At 43.7% G+C, this 20,150-nt stretch overlaps 1 protein-coding gene across 2 annotated transcripts in view; it reads left to right on the forward strand.

Moving 5' to 3' along the window:
* Positions 1-20,150, forward strand: part of LOC110537019 (contactin-associated protein-like 4) — a 215,625-nt gene that overhangs the window by 160,742 nt on the left and 34,733 nt on the right. For both annotated transcript variants that reach the window (XM_021622727.3, XM_021622728.3), the window contains exon 18: positions 15,954-16,193. In XM_021622727.3, coding sequence (XP_021478402.2) covers positions 15,954-16,193 — 240 coding nt within the window. The remainder of the gene's footprint in view (positions 1-15,953; positions 16,194-20,150) is intronic.

Below are 20,150 nucleotides of genomic sequence, written 5' to 3' on the forward strand. Positions count from 1 at the left end.
GAGCCGGAATTCCTACTGGTTGGTAGGTGATCAAATACTTATGTCATGCAATAAAATGCAAATTAATGACTTAAAAATCATACAATGTGCTCTGACAGCGCTAGATAGGCGGGAGACTCCGGCAGCGCTGGAGAGGAGGAAGGCTCCGGCAGCGCTAGATAGGCGGGAGACTCCGGCAGCGCTGGAGAGGAGACAGGCTCTGGCAGCGCTAAACAGGCGGGAGACTCCGACAGCACTGGAGAGGCGAGGCGCACTGAAGGGCTGGTGCATGGTGCTGGCACTGGTGGTACTGGGCCGAGAACACGCACAGGAAGCCTGGTGCGGGGAGCTGCCACCGGAGGACTGGTGTGTGGAGGTGGCACAGGATGGACCGGACCGTGAAGGCGTACTGGAGAGCTTGAGAGCAGGGCTGGCACAGGACGTGCAAGGCTAGGGAGATGCACAGGAGGCCTGGTGCGTGAGGCTGGCACAATCTTCACCAGCCGACTAACACGCACCTCAGGACGAGTATGGAGCGCTGACCCAGGTGCCATCAAATCCCCGACACGCTCCGTCGGGCGAATTCCATGCCTAAAGCACCAACACAATCACTCCCTCATAACTCTCTCCTCCAATTTCCCCATTAACTCCTTCACAGTCTCTGCTTCGCTCACCTCCTACACCGGCTCTGGTTCTGGTCTCCTCCTTGGCTCCTCACGATAAACAGGGGGAGTTGGCTCAGGTCTGACTCCTGACTCTGCCACACTCTCCCTGAGCCCCCCCCCCCCAATACATTTTTGGGGCTGACTCTCGGGCTTCCGTCCACGCCGCCGTGCTTGTCTCTCCAACTCCATTCTCCTATAACCCTCTTCGTACTGCTCCAGCGAATCCCAGGCGGGCTCCGGCACTCGACCGCCCACCTGTCTATTTCCTCCCAAGTCGTATAATCCAAACTTTGTTGCTCCTGCGGCCGCTGCCTGTCACCACGCCGCTTGGTCCTGTTGTGGTGGGTGATTCTGTAACGGTTTTCTTGTGGTGAAGGAGAGACGGACCAAAATGCAGCGTTGTTTCTATTCATGGTTCTTTAATAACGAAGACTATACATGAATAGACTAACAAAAACAATAAACGTGCGAAAACCTAAACAGCCCTATCTGGTGCAAACACAGAGACAGGAACAATCACCCACGAAAGACTCAAAGAATATGGCTGCCTAAATATAGTTCCCAATCAGAGACAACGATAAACACCTGCCTCTGTTTGAGAACCACTCCAGACAGCCATAGACTATGCTAGATACCCCCACTAAGCCACAAACCCAATACCTAACAAAAACCCCAAGACAAAACACACCACATAAAAAAACCCATGTCACACCCTGGCCTGACCAAAATAATAAAGAAAACACAAAATACTAAGACCAGGACGTGACATCAGCACATTCAACTATGTAAAGAAAAAAGTATTTAATAAGAATATTTCATTCATTCAGATCTAGGATGTGTTATTTTAGTGTTCCCTTTATTTTTTTGGAGCAGTGTATATACAGTGCCTTGCGAAAGTATTCGGCCCCCTTGAACTTTGCGACCTTTTGCCACATTTCAGGCTTCAAACATAAAGATATAAAACTGTTTTTTTTTGTGAAGAATCAACAACAAGTGGGACACAATCATGAAGTGGAACGACATTTATTGGATATTTCAAACTTTTTTAACAAATCAAAAACGGAAAAATTGGGCGTGCAAAATTATTCAGCCCCCTTAAGTTAATACTTTGTAGCGCCACCTTTTGCTGCGATTACAGCTGTAAGTCGCTTGGGGTATGTCTCTATCAGTTTTGCACATCGAGAGACTGACATTTTTTCCCATTCCTCCTTGCAAAACAGCTCGAGCTCAGTGAGGTTGGATGGAGAGCATTTGTGAACAGCAGTTTTCAGTTATTTCCACAGATTCTCGATTGGATTCAGGTCTGGACTTTGACTTGGCCATTCTAACACCTGGATATGTTTATTTTTGAACCATTCCATTGTAGATTTTGCTTTATGTTTTGGATCATTGTCTTGTTGGAAGACAAATCTCCGTCCCAGTCTCAGGTCTTTTGCAGACTCCACCAGGTTTTCTTCCAGAATGGTCCTGTATTTGGCTCCATCCATCTTCCCATCAATTTTAACCATCTTCCCTGTCCCTGCTGAAGAAAAGCAGGCCCAAACCATGATGCTGCCACCACCATGTTTGACAGTGGGGATGGTGTGTTCAGCTGTGTTGCTTTTACGCCAAACATAACGTTTTGCATTGTTGCCAAAAAGTTCAATTTTGGTTTCATCTGACGAGAGCACCTTCTTCCACATGTTTGGTGTGTCTCCCAGGTGGCTTGTGGCAAACTTTAAACAACACTTTTTATGGATATCTTTAAGAAATGGCTTTCTTCTTGCCACTCTTCCATAAAGGCCAGATTTGTGCAATATACGACTGATTGTTGTCCTATGGACAGAGTCTCCCACCTCAGCTGTAGATCTCTGCAGTTCATCCAGAGTGATCATGGGCCTCTTGGCTGCATCTCTTTTCAGTCTTCTCCTTGTATGAGCTGAAAGTTTAGAGGGACGGCCAGGTCTTGGTAGATTTGCAGTGGTCTGATACTCCTTCCATTTCAATATTATCGCTTGCACAGTGCTCCTTGGGATGTTTAAAGCTTGGGAAATCTTTTTGTATCCAAATCTGGCTTTAAACTTCTTCACAACAGTATCTCGGACCTGCCTGGTGTGTTCCTTGTTCTTCATGATGCTCTCTGCGCTTTTAACGGACCTCTGAGACTATCACAGTGCAGGTGCATTTATACGGAGACTTGATTACACACAGGTGGATTGTATTTATCATCATTAGTCATTTAGGTCAACATTGGATCATTCAGAGATCCTCACTGAACTTCTGGAGAGAGTTTGTTGCACTGAAAGTAAAGGGGCTGAATAATTTTGTACGCCCAAGTTTTCAGTTTTTGATTTGTTAAAACAGTTTGAAATATCCAATAAATGTCGTTCCACTTCATGATTGTGTCCCACTTGTTGTTGATTCTTCACAAAAAAATACAGTTTTATATCTTTATGTTTGAAGCCTGAAATGTGGCAAAAGGTCGCAAAGTTCAAGGGGGCCGAATACTTTCGCAAGGCACTGTATACATTGCTATACTGTGTGCTATGTTAGCCAATACTGCTAACCTCACTAACTCTAGTTGACCTGTACATACTGTGTTTTTTATTGATTTTTATTTAATTTAAACTGTATTTAACTAGGCAAGTCAGTTAAGAACAAATTCTTATTTACAATGACACGGCCTAGGAACAGTGGGTTAACTGCCTTGTTCAGGGACAGAATGACAGATTTTGAAGTGGTCAACTCAGGGATTCAATCCAGCAACCTTTAGCTTACTGGCCCAACTCTCTAACCACTAGGCTACCAGACTAATATGATGTTATACTAATACCTTCTACTGGCTGTATACTATGCCATGTTCATTGCTGCTATAATGTTATATAGCTATACTATTACCGCTAGCCTATGCTACATAGCGTCTAGCATCACTGTTATTACTGTTGTGTAATTCATTCCCCTTTCTGTTCCATTACAGAAACCACTATCACTTTCACTTACACCTAGTCCACTTCCTGTTTACTATGTGTGTGCGCCTGTCTTGAGCGTGGCAATAAAAGTGTGTTCTGTACATCTGTGTCCTACTGGTGATTTCTGTCCTCTTACCGGGATGTGCACCTATAATCTGAACTGGCACCTCTATCGGAGACCACGACATGTTGGCACTCTTTTTCAGTACACATCTTATGATGAGACCACACACTGTGAACCAATACTGTCGCACACATCGGCATGCCAGTAGATGAACACACCATCTACAGTTAGCCAAACTGCCAAAATTAAGGAAACCGCAACTGTCACGACTTCCGCCGAAGTTGGTCCCTCTCCTTGTTCGGACGGCGTTTGGCGGTCGAAGTCACCGACCTTCTAGCCATCGCTGATCCACTTTTCATTTTCCATTGATTTAGTTTTGTCTTCCATCACACCTGGTTCCAATTCCATCAATTACATGTTGTGTATTTGACCCTCTGTTCCCCCCATGTCCTTGTCGGTAATTGTTTATTGTAGTGCTTATGCACGGTATGCTGGTATTTACCGGGTTTTGTTTGACCCATTTATTGTATTGTTCTGTTGACGGTGGTTAATGGATATTAAACGACACCGTTGTAAATCAGTTTTCACTCTCCTGCGCCTGACTTCTCTGCCGCCAGTACGCACCTCACTACAGCAACATGAAGTGTCTTAATAGGGCGTTGGGCCACCACGAGCTAGAACACTTTCAATGCACCTTGACATAGATTCTACACGTGTCTGGAACTGTATTGGAGGGATGCAACACCATTCTTCCACAAGAAATTCCATAATTTGGTGTTTTGTTGATGGTGGTGGAAAACTCTGTCTCAGGCGCTGCTCCAGAATCTCCCATAAGTGTTACATTTGGTTGAGATCTGGTGACTAGGGGTGTAGGGAATTTGGTATCCTTAACTTTAAGAAAAATCTGTGATGGAAAAACATGTTTTTTTTGTTTTTTTCACTACAAAATTTAAATCACAGTTCAGCTGGCTCTCCTGCTCTTTCTCTTCGCTAATGATGCAAGTGTGTATTCGGTCTTCGTTCTGTTGCATGTAGAATATCCTAGCCTATTCATTGATGGTCGATGGGCCCAGCTTTACTGAATTGCGATACATTGCAAGCCAAGAAATTTTGACATTTTGTGAAATTGTGAAATACAGCATTCCATTGCAATACATTTCTTAATGTTACTCAGTTCCTTTGGCTTTGATGCCTCATGATTGAGTATTGCTCTGTTCAAGTTGACTGTGATTTTGCTGTGGTCTGATAGGGGTGTCAGTGGGCTGACTGTGAACGCTCTGAGAGACTCTGGGTTGAGGTCAGTGATAAAGTAGTCTACAGTACTACTGCCAAGAGATGAGCTATAGGTGTACCTACCATAGGAGTCCCCTCGAAGCCTACCATTGATTATGTACATACCCAGCGTGCGACAGAGCTGCAGGAGTTGTGACCCGTTTTTGTTGGTTATGTTGTCATAGTTGTGCCTAGGAGGGCATATATGGGGGAGGGAATGCTGTCACCTGCTGGCAGGTGTTTGTCCCCCTGTGTGCTGAGGGTGTCAGGTTCTTGTCCGGTTCTGGCATTTAGGTCGCCACAGACTAGTACATGTCCCAGGGCTTGGAAATTATTGATTTGCCCCTCCAGGATGGAGAAGCTGTCTTCATTAAAGTATGGGGATTCTAGTGGGGGATATAGGTAGCACACAGGAGGACATGTTTGTCTAATGAAATAATTTCCTTTTTAATTTCTAGCCAAATGTAAAATGTTCCTGTTTTGATTCATTTAATGGAGTGAGTTAGGTCTGCTCTATACCAAATTAGCATACCCCCTGAGTCCCTTCCCTGTTTCACACCTGGTAGTTTGGTGGATGGGACTACCAGCTCTCTGTAACCTAGAGGGCAACCAGTGGGTCCGTCTCCTCTATACCAGGTTGCTTGCAGGATGACAATGTCTGTATTACCGATTTCTTTGGTGAAGTCCGGGTTCCTGCTCTTTAGGCCAAAGGCAGATGACCTCAGGCCTTGGATATTCCAGGATGATATAGTGAAGGCTTTGTGTTCCATGAAGTGTCCAATGTTGTTGGTCCCGCAGGTCTGGGAGGGTATCTTGCTGGTCTGGGCGTTGTGTCTATTGATCTGTTGCTCCTGTGTGAAGTGTTGGGGCTACGTTTGAGAGCGATGTCCTTTAGTCCATCGGTAAATAGCCCACCAATTGACCTACCTCATCCCCATACTGTTTTTATTTATTTACTTTTCTGCTCTTTTGCACACCAGTATCTCTACCTGCACATGACCATCTGACCATTTATCACTCCAGTGTTATTCTGCTAAATTGTAATTATTCACCTACCTCCTCATGCCTTTTGCACACAATGTATATAGACTCTTTCTTTTTTTTCCTACTGTGTTATTGACTTGTTTATTGTTTACTGCATGTGTAACTCTGTGTTGCTGTCTGTTCACACTGCTATGCTTTAGCTTGGCCAGGTTGCAGTTGTAAATGAGAACTTGTTCTCAACTAGCCTACCTGGTTAAATAAAGGTGAAAGGTGGGCACTGCTGCCTTGTATAGGTGGACCTTGTCATAAAGGCTGTTCAAGTCCAGGGTGCAGTGGTGGGCACTGCTGCCTTGTATAGGTGGACCTGGTCATAAAGGCTGTTCAAGTTCAGGGTGGAGTGGTGGGCACTGCTGCCTTGTATATGTGGACCTGGTCATAAAGGCTGTTCAAGTCGAGGGTGGAGTGGTGGGCCAGTCCCGGGAAATACTTGCGTTTACCCGCTGTATTATGGCAGGGTGGAAGTATTTTCGTGGTAGCAGGGTGGAGATAACCACTTGTGCGTTGGGGAAAGTAGAAGAAGCTTTTTCAATCACTCCCTTAAGTGCTGTGGCCACCCTTTCCTGCTGTGCTCTCGGGTCGTTTGTGCCTGTGTGTATTATTATGTGGCTAGTTGGTCCTCAGACAGAAGGTCTAGGGCGCGCTGGGTGTTTGGACACCAGAGTTTAGACACATTGTGTTTGGGGGAAAAAGTTTTTTTTCTTGTATATATTTCCCATTTGAGTCCATAAGGAGAAGGGGGGGGTTGTCAGAAGGGCTATCAGGGTGGCTGACAGGGGGGGTGCTCAGAGGGGGTGAGAGCCGCTGGGCTTGGGGTTCTTCATTTGTCTGTTCTGCTGTGATGTCGACGCTATGGTCAGGGTCTGGTGTGGACTTCTGCTGTGGTGTTGAGACTTTTGTCAGGTGCTGAGGTGGGCTGTTCTGCTGGCTTCTCTGCTGAGGTGGCCACCTCTCTAGTGGGGTGTTCTCTGTCACCCGCCACCCCCCTCAACTTCTCCTCCAGCAGTCTCATCCTCTCCTCTAGTGCTCTGTTCTTCTCCTGCTCCTGCTCTTTCTCCTGTTGAAGTTGTCTCACCACTGTCCAGAGTGCAGATATGTCTCTCTCCACCTCCAGCACTCCGGGTCTGGTTAGGCGAGTGTTGTTGTGCTGGACTGTTGTCTGGGTCTGTGCTGACTGGCGTGTAATCACCTGCTGTTCCAGCTCCACCTGCCTTACCTCCAGCTGGGTAAATGTATCCTTCATTTCAATGAGAGGGTAGTACTCTGTGCTGGGAGGTTGACTTTCCGCTGGGGGTGGCTCGTCTGTGGGGTTATATAATGAAGAGGTCTGGTCTGACCCACTCGGGGTGGGGGTATCTTTCTCAAGGGAGAGCTTCTCCTGCTGGGCTAATTCTTTGATTAGGTGAAAGTCCAGCTGAAACTGTTTGGGGTTGCCCTGTACCATTACTGTTCCAGACTTATAGAGATTTATATTAGCTGACTCAGAGTCCTCGTTGTCAAGTACCCTGAGTTTCCACGCCTCTCAATTCTTAACAAAAGGTTAGTGTGCTAATGTAGCACTGTGCCATTCCAGGGGATGGTTTGTGTGGAAGATAAGGTTGCTGATGTTCCCATTTTTGTAATAGTCAGCAAAAAATGTCACTTGATTTTTCATAAGGAGCTTCATTTTCTAATCTTTTCTTGCCTTATCATTCTTTACATACACAGGGTACTGTATTTTAATTACCTCTGAACAGCAGGAGGCAGCTTCTAAGGCCTCTCCATTTGGTTGGAGTAGACTGCTTGACCCCCCTGCCATTGTTGTACTAAAGGAATTTGACACCTCTCAATTGACGCGTCGGTGCTAGTTGAAGTTGTATCAAGTTTGGTAGTCTTCATTTAGCATTCAGTCCTTATAAAGTAATGTAGTGTATTTTTCTTCTTGGCTTTTTGAAATAAAAAACAGTTTCAGACTAAACATTACTCACTCAGTTCGAGGTTGGATGGTGTTTTCAGGTTTCTGTTGTTTTCCAGAGAATTTGCTGTATAGAATAATAATCCTTGGTAGTTGTAAATCTTCCAGGTGATTCCGTAATTCCATCCAAAATCAGGTTGTAGGTTTTGAGTTTTGATTTGGAGTGAAGGTTATGTTGTCGAGGGTAGCATACTGTATATGTTCCTGACAAAAAAAATCTAAGTTTATCTGACTTTTTTTAAGAAACTGCTGAAAAATGCAGGAGCTCATCTGATCTCTCTAATTTTCCTCATTTCTCTAATATGGTCATCTCTCTCTCTCTCTCTCTCTCTCTCTCTCTCTCTCTCTCTCTCTCTCTCTCTCTCTCTCTCTCTCTCTCTCTCTCTCTCGTCGGAGTGCATGCTGGGAGTGAGTCGTCAAGCAGGAGTGATTGTGAGAGCGAATGGAATTTATTTTCACTCTATTGGGTTTTGGTATGTATGTATATATATATATATATTGATTAATTTAGTTGTTTTAAGGGTATATTGTTGAACTATCACTAAGCACGTATAGGGGTGGTGGGATCTTTGAGGTTCGCTTTTCGCGAGGGCACAACCAGCGGGTGGGGCTGGTTGCAATGGCCACTCGCGGAAGTGTAGAGTTTGAAAAACTTAGTCGGAGGCATGGAGTAAAGATTCCTGCTGCGGCCGGGTGTTCAGTGGAAGAATGTAGCTTGGCTGTGGGTGCTATCAATTGGTATGATAGCATCAAATCAGCCTCAAGGATGAATAGCGCTGTAGTGATATTCTTAGATTCAATTGAAAAGGTGAATAAGATAGTTGAGAGGGGTGTTGTGTTGCGGGAGACACAGACGCCGGTATTTCCGCTTATGAATCCGGCGAAGAAAGTTATACTTTCTAACGTGCCACCATTTGTTAGAGATGAAGTGTTGGAGCGAGAGTTATCTCGCCATGGTCAAATCGTATCTACAATAAAGAAGGTTCTTTTTGGATGCAAATCTCCGTTGTTGAAACATGTCGTGTCTCATAGGAGACAAGTGCATATGATTTTAAAAAAGGACGGAGATGAACTGAATTTAGCGTTCAGTTTTAAGATTGATGGATTTGATTATGTCTTCTATGCATCTACTGAATCAATGAAATGCTTTGGCTGTGGAAGAGAGGGGCATTTGGTGCGTAGTTGTCCCGAGAATGAGCGCGCTGAGCCTGGTAGTAGCTCTAGTGCTGGTGCAACTAACGCACCACCGCGAAGGGATGAACATGCTAAGGGTGCAGGGGAAGAGAGAAGGTGGGCAGATGTGGTTGGAAAAGTAGGAGAGGAAGGCATTGTGGATACGGGGGCAATTAAGGTAGATCAGAACAAAGAGGGAGGGGAAACAGTAGGTGAGATTGCGACTGCCGTCGCTGAGGTGGTGCTGGAAAATGAAATTGGAGGTCAAGAGGAGATTGAAATAACGGAAAAGGAAGCGGATGTTTTCAAAATACCGAGGAGTAAAAGGAAGAATTTAAGGGGTGGTGAAGGTTCTAATTCTAAGAGAAAGGTAGAGATTGATAAATCAGTTGAAGATGAACAAGTTGTAGAAATGGTGGAGTTTTCTTCTGGGGAGGATAGCGAGAGTGAGTCATCTGATGCGTCACAACAATATAGTGAGATAAATGGGGTGGAAGGGAGGTATGGGATCGAGAAGATACGTCAATTTCTGAAGTTGACAAAAGGGAAGAAATATATGCAGCATTACAATGTAACTGATTTTTTCCCTGAACGTGAATTGTTTATTGAATCAGCAAAGATTCTGATGTCAAAAATTACAGGGGGAAGTTTGAAAAGCCCTGAAATTGCTAGACTCAAGAAAGTGGTCACGAGAGTGATAAGTGATGTGAATTCTAAAGAAAATTAAAGAGTTCAGTTGCAGTTTTAACTCTGTAAAGAGATGTGGTGGCTGTATCTTCCTCTGTATTTTTTTAATTTTTTTTTCCATCCATGAGAAGTTTTAAGATTTCTTCTTTAAACGTAAATGGGGCAAGAGAGGGTAAAAAAAGAGCCATGGTGTATGAGTTAATTAGGGGAAAGGGAAGTGACATACATTTTCTACAAGAAACGCATAGTAATTTGGAAAATTAAGTTATGTGGCAACAGGAGTGGGGGGGGGGGGGGGGACAGTGGTGTGTAGTCATAAAAACTCAAAAAGTGGGGGTGTGGTTATCTTGTTCTCAAAAGGGTTTTTGCCTTTGTCATATGAGGTTGAAGAGGTAGTTGAGGGGAGGTTATTAAAAGTTAGAGCAAGGTCTGAAAACATCACTATGTGTCTGATAAATGTATATGCCCCAGTGGTGACAGTTGAGAGGGTATGTTTTTTAGAGACATTATCAAATACCATTGAGAAATGTAACAAAGAAGATGATTTATTTATTGCTGGGGATTTTAACTGCACAGTTAGCGATTTAGATAGAAATCACCAAGAACCTCATATAGCCTCAAGGACTTTTTTAAAACGCCTCATTGTAACACATGAACTGTGTGATATTTGGCGGAGTCAACATGGAGGAACAAGGCAGTACACCTGGGCGCATGTGAGGGAGAACATCATCTCTATGGCCAGGTTAGATAGGTTTTATGTTTTTGAGCATCAATCTCAGGTCAGTAAATCAAGTGTGATAACCCCAGTGGGATTTTCTGATCATTGTTTAATAACAGAGGTGGCGTTAATTAACGATGTAAAACCCAAAAGCGCATGCTGTCATTTTAATATAACTTTATTGAGTGATGCTCATTTCAGGAACTGTTTCAGTTTTTTCTGGGAGAGGTGGAGGTCTCAAAAGGCCAGTTTTGTATCCCTTCAACAGTGGTGGGATATAGGGAAAATCCAGATTCAACAATTTTGTAATCAATACACGAGGAATGTCACCAAGGATATCACCAGATCAATGAAAGCCCTAGAGTTTGAAATAGTGGAACTCATGACGTTGGTTGAGACCACAGGAGATCGAGGCCATACTCAGGCCCTCAAGAGGAGAAAAGCTGCATTGGCAGACCTGCTGGGTATCAGAGCATAGGGGGCATTGGTGAGAAGTAAGTTTCAGGGAATATCTGAAATAGATGCCTCATCCAAATTTTTCTTTGGTTTAGAGAAAAAGAATGGACAAAGAAAAATTATTAATTGTCTCAAATCAGCTGTTGGACAAGAGCTCACTAGTCCTAGTGAAATTATAAAGAGGGCAGTAGAGTTCTATGCTGAGCTCTACAAGTGTGAGTACAAAGAGGATAAAACAGTGACACAGCAGTTCTTTGATGGGCTCCCAAAGGTGGCTGCAGAAGCTCAGGTTGAGCTTGAGCAACCATTGTCTTTGCAGGATTTATACACTGCATTAAAAGGCATGGAAAATGGAAGGGCACCAGGCATTGATGGGCTTCCCGTTTACTTTTTTAAGTCTTTTTGGGCTATGTTGGGAGAGGATTGGTTAGAAGTAGTTAATGATAGTTTAACTGGAGGGTTACTACCAATAAGCTGCAGAAGGGCTGTCCTCACCCTACTGCCCAAAAAGGGTGACCAGAGGGAGGTGAAGAACTGGAGGCCGGTGGCTTTATTGTGCACTGATTATAAGATATTGTCAAAGGCTTTGTCCAACAGGCTGAGGGAGGTGATGGGGCAAATCATACATACGGATCAGTCCTACTGTGTTCCTGGCAGGCAGATAGGGGATAACATTTCTCTGATTCGTGATTTTTTGGACGTCTCTAGGGCTATTGGGTTGGATGCTGGTCTAATTTCAATTGATCAGGAAAAGGCATTTGACCGAGTTGAACATCAATATTTATGGCATACGTTTGAGGCGTTTGGGTTCAGCTCTGGTTTTATTGCCATGATAAAGGTGATATATGGTGACATTGAAAGTGTATTGAAAGTTAACGGTGGTTTGAGTGCTCCTTTTAAAGTGTGTAGAGGTATTAGGCAGGGATGTTCTTTGTCAGGAATGTTATATGCCATTGCTATAGAGCCACTACTAAATAGCATTACAAGTCGCATTGCAGGGGTGTACTTTTCAGAGGATATTCCTCCTATTCGTCTCTAAGCCTATGCTGATGATGTAGTTGTGTTAGTGAAAAATCAAGCGGAGGTGGATAGCTTGAGTCTAATGGTTGATCGTTTTAGGGGAATATCCTCTGCAAAGGTAAATTGGGAAAAGAGTTGTGCTTTACAGATTGGAGAATGGTCTGGAGGGATCATGGCTTTGCCAAGGGGGCTAGAATGGTGTAAGGGAGGTTTTAAGTATATTGGAGTGTACCTAGGAGATGAGGGGACTATGGGAAAAAAATTGGAGTGGGGTGGTTGAAATGGTGGAAGGGAGGATGAGGAGATGGCGTTGGTTACTATCTCGTATGTCATATAGGGGGCGCACTATTATAGTTAACAATGTGATTGCCTCTGCACTGTGGCATCGGTTGTCAGTTTTAGAACCACCATCTGGCCTTCTGGCTAAGATACAGGCAATTATTGTGGATTTCTTTTGGGATAAATATCACTGGGTTCCACAAAGTGTTTTGTATTTGTCAAAAGAGGAGGGGGGACAAGGTCTTGTACATCTTGCTAGTAGGGCTGCTGATTTCCGGTTTCAGTTTATTCAAAGGTTGCTTTATGGACCGGAAAATGTGGTGTGGAGAGGGGTGACAGGTCTTGTATTACAGCGGGTTGGAGGATTAGGTTTAAAGAAGGCTTTATTTCTGGTTGATAGTAGCCAGATTTCTAGTGAGGGAGTACCTCCGTTTTACAGAGGCCTTCTCAGAGTGTGGAGCATAATGAAGGTCTCCAGACGAACTTCAGCGGAGTGCATTGGCTGTTGGAGGAACCTCTGGTGTATGGGGCAAGACTGGATTGTACAACTGCAGCTGTTCCACATTTCTCCAAGATTCTGGTGAAGGGGAAAATCATAACCTTAAAACAGTTAATGGCCATGGCTGGGCCCGCCTTAATGGATGGAAGACGGGTGGCAGAACATTTGGGGATGAGGTCGGAAAGGATTGTCGGACAAATGCTGGGGAGCTGCAGGAAGGCTCTGTCAGCGGAAGAATGGGGTATGCTTAGTAGCCACAAGAAGAAGGTACAAGATAAAGACGTCTTATTTCCAAGACTAGGGATTACACCAAATATCTCAGAGTCAGAAAGAAAGGCGTTATTGCTGGATTTGAGAGGGTCGGAGGAGGTGGGTTTGGATGAGGTGAATGGGAAGGACTTGTATAGGGGGTGTGTCAAGGTGTTGAATAAAGATAAATTGAAAAATAGAAAAGACACTCCATGGAGGGTAAAATTGGGCATTGATGACAAGGTAAAGCCAGTATGGAGAGCACTGTACAAGCCACCGTTACAAAAGGGTACTGGTGATATGCAATGGAGGGTTTTACATGGCATCATTGCAGTTAATGCTTTTGTATCTGTTATTAACTCAGATGTTAGAGATGGATGTCCTTTTTGTAATATAAAATAAACCATTTTTCACTGTTTTATGGAGTGTGAGAGGATAAAGCCTCTATCGGAAATGCTGGAATCTTTGTTTAAAGCTGTAGGGGAGTTTTTCAATAACACTGTTTTTATTTTGGGGTTTCAATATAGTAAACAACAGAAAAGAAAATGTCAAATGTTAAATTTTATTTTGGGACAAGCTAAGATGTCAATTTTTCTGAGTAGGAAACATAAGATAGAAATGGGATATGGGCAGGATATAAGATGTGTTTTTAAAGGATTAGTGAAAGCAAGAATAAAAGTAGATTTTGAGTTCTTTTCAGCTGTAAAAGATCTCCTATTATTTGAGGAGAAGTGGGCCTACGAAGGAGCGCTTTGTTTTGTAGAGGAGGGGAAATTATTTTTTGCTGATTAAATAAGTTGAATGTATACTGTATGTTGAAGAGGGTGGGGTTTAAGCTGCATCCCTGTCTCACCCCACAGCCCTGTGAGAAGAAATGTGTGTGTTTTTTGCCAACTTTAACTGCACACTTGTTGTTTGTGTACATGGATTTTAAAATGTCTTATGTTTTACCCCCAACACCACTTTCCATCAATTTGTATAGCAGACCCTCATGCCAAATTGAGTCGAAGGCTTTTTTGAAATCAACAAAGCATGAGAAGACTTTGCCTTTGTTTTGTTTTGTTGTCAATTAGTGTGTGCAGGGTGAATACCTGGTCTGTTGTACGGTAATTTGGTAATAAGCCAATTTGACATTTGCTCAGTACGTTGTTTTCATTGAGGAAATGTACGAGTCTGCTGTTAATGATAATGCAGAGGATTTTCCCAAGGTTGCTGTTGACGCATATCCCGCGGTAGTTATTGGGGTCAAATTTGTCTCCATTTTTGTGGATTGTGGTGATCAGTCCTTGGTTCCAAATATTGGGGAAGATGCTAGAGCTAAGGCTGATGTTGAAGAGTTTTAGTATAGCCAATTGGAATTTGTTGTCTGTATATTTGATCATTCTCTCTCTCTCGCTCTCTCGCTCTCTCGCTCTCTCGCTCTCTCTCGCTCTTGCGCTCTCGCGATCTCTCTCTCTCTCGCTCTCGCTCTCTCTACACTCTCTACACTCTCCCTACTCTCCCTACTCTCTCTACACTCTCTCTACACTCTCTCTCTCTACACTCTCTACACTTCAGTACTTCAGAATCATGAGCCCATTCTGATATACAATTACCCAAACGTGATTATATCCCATCGGGCAGATACCCAAAGTCCGCTCTGCGATGACCAAATTACAGTTTATTCCAACTCAACAGTTACTACTGTAGCATAAGAGTATTCAATAATATTTTATTTGACACATACATAAGAAATACTTTAACAATGTAGCACACTTGCCAGGCTGTAGTTGTAAATAAAAATGTGTTCTTAATTGACTCATCTGGGTAAATATTATTTTTCTTTGTAGGGTTTCTTTGTTTAAAAAAATGTTTTTCAGTTGCAGCATCAGTTAGTCTACAATGAGAAAGTGACATTTTATTCAACGGTCCCTGAAAGGAAAGATTTCTTACATTATATTTGACTAAAGATTTGACAGCCTGCCTAGGAAATGCTTCAACATTGTGTTACTGCTTTGTAAACAAACAAAAAAACGTTTTTCAGTTCGAAGAGAACTCCGACAAACCCAGAGTCTTGCTTTGCAGGGGGAGAGGCTCATTGATTCTTTGTTGTGAAAAGCCCTGCCTGAACTCCAAGAACAATATGAAGTATGGGGAGATTCCAGAGAAGAGAAAGAAAAGACAAGGAGGAGAGGGAGGTTAGCAGCCAGAGCAGTGGCAACAGACAGACAGCTGATAAAAGTCAGCTCTCTGAATGTGTTTTCTGGTACGTGCCCCGTCACAGGGCGGCTGGGTGACGTGTCACATAGCTCTGGTACGTGCCCCGTCACAGGGCGGCTGGGTGACGTGTCACATAGCTCTGGTACGTGCCCCGTCACAGGGTGGCTGGGTGACGTGTCACATAGCTCTGGTACGTGCCCCGTCACAGGGTGACTGGGTGACGTGTCACATAGCTCTGGTACGTGCCCCGTCACAGGGTGGCTGGGTGACGTGTCACATAGCTCTGGTACGTGCCCCGTCACAGGGTGACTGGGTGACGTGTCACATAGCTCTGGTACGTGCCCCGTCACAGGGCGGCTGGGTGACGTGTCACATAGCTCTGGTACGTGCCCCGTCACAGGGTGGCTGGGTGACGTGTCACATAGCTCTGGTACGTGCCCCGTCACAGGGTGGCTGGGTGATGTGTCACATAGCTCTGGTACGTGCCCCGTCACAGGGCGGCTGGGTGACGTGTCACATAGCTCTGGTACGTGCCCCGTCACACAGACTAAGAAGAAATAGAGAAAGTCGCATTATGAAACGGGAACAAAGCGGTTGACTGCTCTGCTTTGTGTGTTGGCAGGAGATACAGAAGTTTGTATGTACTGTACATAACCTATAGGAGATCTTACTTATCCACTACCCTTGGAATTGCAGATAGAGAAACAGGAACAATGGGTTTTTACTGTGTGCTGTGTTGGGTGTTGACAGGTGGCACAGCCTCCAGAATGAAAGGCTTCCTGGGGTGTATCCGCTCGCTGCAGCTGAACGGGAGGACACTGGACCTGGAGGAGAGGGCCAAGATCACGCCCGGGGTGAGGCCGGGCTGCCCGGGACACTGCAGCAGCTACGGGGAGCTGTGCCAGAACCAAGGGAGGTGCGTGGAGATGTACAACGGCTTCTCCTGCGACTGTGGCCTCTCAGCCTATGCAGGCCCCTTCTGCCAGAGAGGTAAATAGACCATGAGCATCACATCGACCTCTAAGCTCTGAGGTTCTGGTGATCATCTCATCAACCACATGAGAGGATGTGGTGTTCATGTTGATGCAGTCAACACAACACCAGAGGACATGTTTATATGTTTTAACACTACAATCTATTCTAAACCATCGCCAAGGTTACAGTATCTTAACTGACATGCCTAGTCAAATAAAGGTTAAATAAAAATTTGAAAAATATAACCATATTAAACTAATGAGGTTTAGCCTACTGTTTTTAATTCCTTTATTGTAAGGCTAACATACATAAGGTTAGCTCTACAGAACATATTTATAGCTACATTTTTTTGTAGTCATTTGATTTTGACCTTTAGTAGCTTCCCACCAAGGAGTGGGCATTTTATTTAACCTTTATTTTGACAGGGCGTCAATGCTGAGACCAAGGTCTCTTTTCTAGATGAGCCCTGTATAGCACCACAATACACATCAAAATACAATAAACACGTTAAACTACACATTCACATACACAATAAGACAGCACGTTATTATACACAACAGTACATGAAAAGCAAAACACAACCATAAAAAACACATTATTTGGTAAAAAGGTCCCCTAGCAACCGTCTGAAATGCTCTAGAGCCTCCAATTCTTTCCAGAACAGCCATTTAGAATTTTTACATATTAAACGATGACTATCAAAAAGTGAAGAATCCATATTATTTCTGAGGACCCTCTTAGCGAGCTTGAGTTAAAACACGACTTAACATGCACTTACCAGCTGTGTGAGTTAGCTACATCAAGAGCTTAATAATATAGGAGTGTTTTCTGTACACCTTTTGATGTCTCTGAGTCATCGCCATCAGCAGGTCAACTGTATGAAGCAGGCTGGAAAATTGGATGTGTTGAATATTTAATAAGAATGACTTGGACCACTTCCTGGTAGAAGCGGTCAGTAGTTATGGTGGCAGTGCTGACTGACACAGTAGATGTGGTAACGTAGTCAACGGAATACAGAGGTTCCATTGACCAGACTTGAGCACATTCAAATCTCTTCTAACAAAGACGATATTCGTCAAATCTGTCATGATGTATGCATTGTAACAGGCCCACAATGTGGTTACTTACACTACATAGCCAAAAGTATGTGGACACCTGCTCATCGAACATCTCATTCCAAAATCATGGGCGTATGCAGTTTGCTGCTATAAAGGCCTCTACTCTTCTGGGAATGCTTTTCACTAGATGTTAGAACATTGCTGCAGGGACTAGCTTCAGCCAACAATGTTGGGCGATTAGGCCTGGTTCGCTGTCGGCGTTCCAATTCGTCACAAAGGTGTTAGAGGGAGTGGAGGTCAGTCCTCTGTGCAGGCCAGTTAAGTTCTTCCACACCATCTCAACAAACCATTTCTTTATGGACATCGCTGTGTGCTCAGTGGCATTATCATGCTGAAATCGAAAAGGGCCGCCCCCAAACTGTTGCCACAAAGTTGGAAGCAGAGAATTGTCTAGAATGTCATTGTATGCTGTAGCGTTACGATTTCCCTTCACTGGAATTAAAGGGCCTAGCCCGAACCATGCAAACTGCCCCAGACCATTATTCCTCCTCAACCAAACTTTACAGTTGTCACTATCCATTGTGGCAGATTGGTCAACCAGACTGCCGGATGTTGAAGCGTGATTTATCACTCCAGAGAACGTGTTTCCACTGCTCCCATAGTGATCTTAGGCCTCTGTGTGGCTGCTCGGCCATGGAAACCCATTTCATGAAGAACCAGACTAACAGTTGTTGTGCTGAAGTTGCTTCCAGAGGCAGTTTGGAACTCGGTAGTGAGTGTTGCAACCGAGGACAGATGATTTTTACGTGCTACACGTGCTGCACTCATCCTGTTCTGTAAGCTTGTGTGGGCTACCACTCCACGGCTGAGACGTTGTTGCTCCTAGACATTTCCACTTCACAATAACAAAACTTACAACTGACCAGGGCAGCTCAAACAGGGCATAAATTTGACAAACTGACTTGTTGGAAAGGCGGTGACCTATGACGGTGCCACGTTGAATGTAACTGAGCTCTTCAGTAAGGGCCATTCTACTTCCAATGTTTGTCTATGGAGATTGCATGGAAGTGTGCTAGATTTTATACACCTGTCAGAAATAGGTATGGCTGAAATAGTTGAATCCACTCATTTGAAGGGGTGTCTACATACTTTTAGCCATGTAGTGTAAGTCCGATTTGGATATATTTGGATGTTTTCACTGCATAGCATTTAGAAGTTGTCCCTTTTTCAGGTTTAAAAGAAGTGACTGCTAAATGCTAAAACCTGTTCTCATAAGCTGGTTAGTAAAGCTAGCATACGGAAATCATTGATGGTAGTCAAAGTCGTTTTTAACTATTATGCAGTTGATTGGTAACGATGACATGAACATGTATTGGGGTTGACACCCATACAAGCATTGTACTCCGATTTCTACCTCAACACAGCGTGAAATAGACATATAAACAATAGCCTAAATGTAAGCAAATTTTCCTGGGAGGCAATGAGGAGATAAGTGATATTTCCCTCATGGCTCTTTCCCCCACACATTTCCATGGCATTTCCACATTTTGGGGTCGAGTTCCATTGACCTCTTTACCGCATGCCAAGCCGCTGGTCACAACACTTGAAGACTGTTCTTAATTAGTGTTCTTGTTATAGATGCTCTACTACTCCACAGTCTAGCTCTTGTCAGTTAAAGAATGTATTGTTCTGTAAGTAACAAGGTCATAATAGTGTTAATTATGTCTGTAAGAAGAACATTTTATAGAAGAACAAAGAAGTGGGTTATTAAATTTATTGACGTTTTAAATACATGTTCAAAACTCTGCATTGGCTTAATAATAGTTAACGCAAGGACAGAATGTTAACAGAGTTGAGAAAATCTTTGTAAAGAATACAAAGCAAAGTGAAAGACACAATACCATTGATTGCTATTTGATTTGCTTTAGTAGGATCTTCATTAGCTGATGCCAATGCAGACAGCTAGTCTTACTGGGGTCCGACATATAACAAAAAATGCATTACAGACCAAATCATTTCCAATTTACATACAGTATCAGTCAAGAGTTTGGACACAGCTTCTCATTCCAGGGTTTTTCTTTATTTGACTATTTTCTACTTTGTAGAATAATAAGTTCAAGATTTGAAAAATTATGAAATAAGACATATGGAATCATGTAGTAACCAAAAATTGTTAAACAAATCTAAGCAGTTAGCTCAGCTGTACACAATAAGTTCATTAGAGTTAACAGCACCTCCGATTGCAGCCCAAATAAATACTTCACAGGGTTCAAGTAACAGACACATCTCAACATGAACTGTTCAGAGGAGACTGCGTGAATCCGGCCTTCATGGTTGAATTGCTGCAAAACTAAAGAACACCAATAAGAAAGACTTGATTGGGCCAAGAAACACGAGCAATGGACATTAGACCGGTAGAAATCTGTCCTTTGGTTTGATGAGTCCAAATTTGAGATTTTTGGTTCCAACCGCCGTGTCTTTGTAGGACGTAGAGTAGGTGAACGGATGACCTCTGCATGTATTGTTCCCACCGTGAAGCATGGAGGAGGAGGTTGATGGTGTGGGGGTGCTTTGCTGGTGACACTGATTTATTTAGAATTCAAGGCACACTTAACCAGCATTGCTACCACAGCATTTGGCAGCAATACGCCATACCATCTGGTTTGCACTTAGTGGGACTCTCATTTGTATTTCAACAGGACAATGACCCAAAACACACCTCCAGGCTATGTAAGGGCTATTTGACCAAGGACAGTGATGGAGTGCTGCATCAGATGACCTGGCCTCCACAATCACACGACCTCAACCCAATTGAAATGGTTTGGGATGAGTTGGACTGGTTCAGAGAATGCCAAGAGTGTGCAAAGCTGTCATCAAGGCAAAGGGTGGCTACTTTGAAGAATCTAAAATATAA

This window comes from Oncorhynchus mykiss, chromosome 12 (genome assembly GCF_057628025.1).
Source record: "Oncorhynchus mykiss isolate SJ-2025 chromosome 12, ASM5762802v1, whole genome shotgun sequence".
Lineage (NCBI taxonomy): Eukaryota > Metazoa > Chordata > Actinopteri > Salmoniformes > Salmonidae > Oncorhynchus > Oncorhynchus mykiss.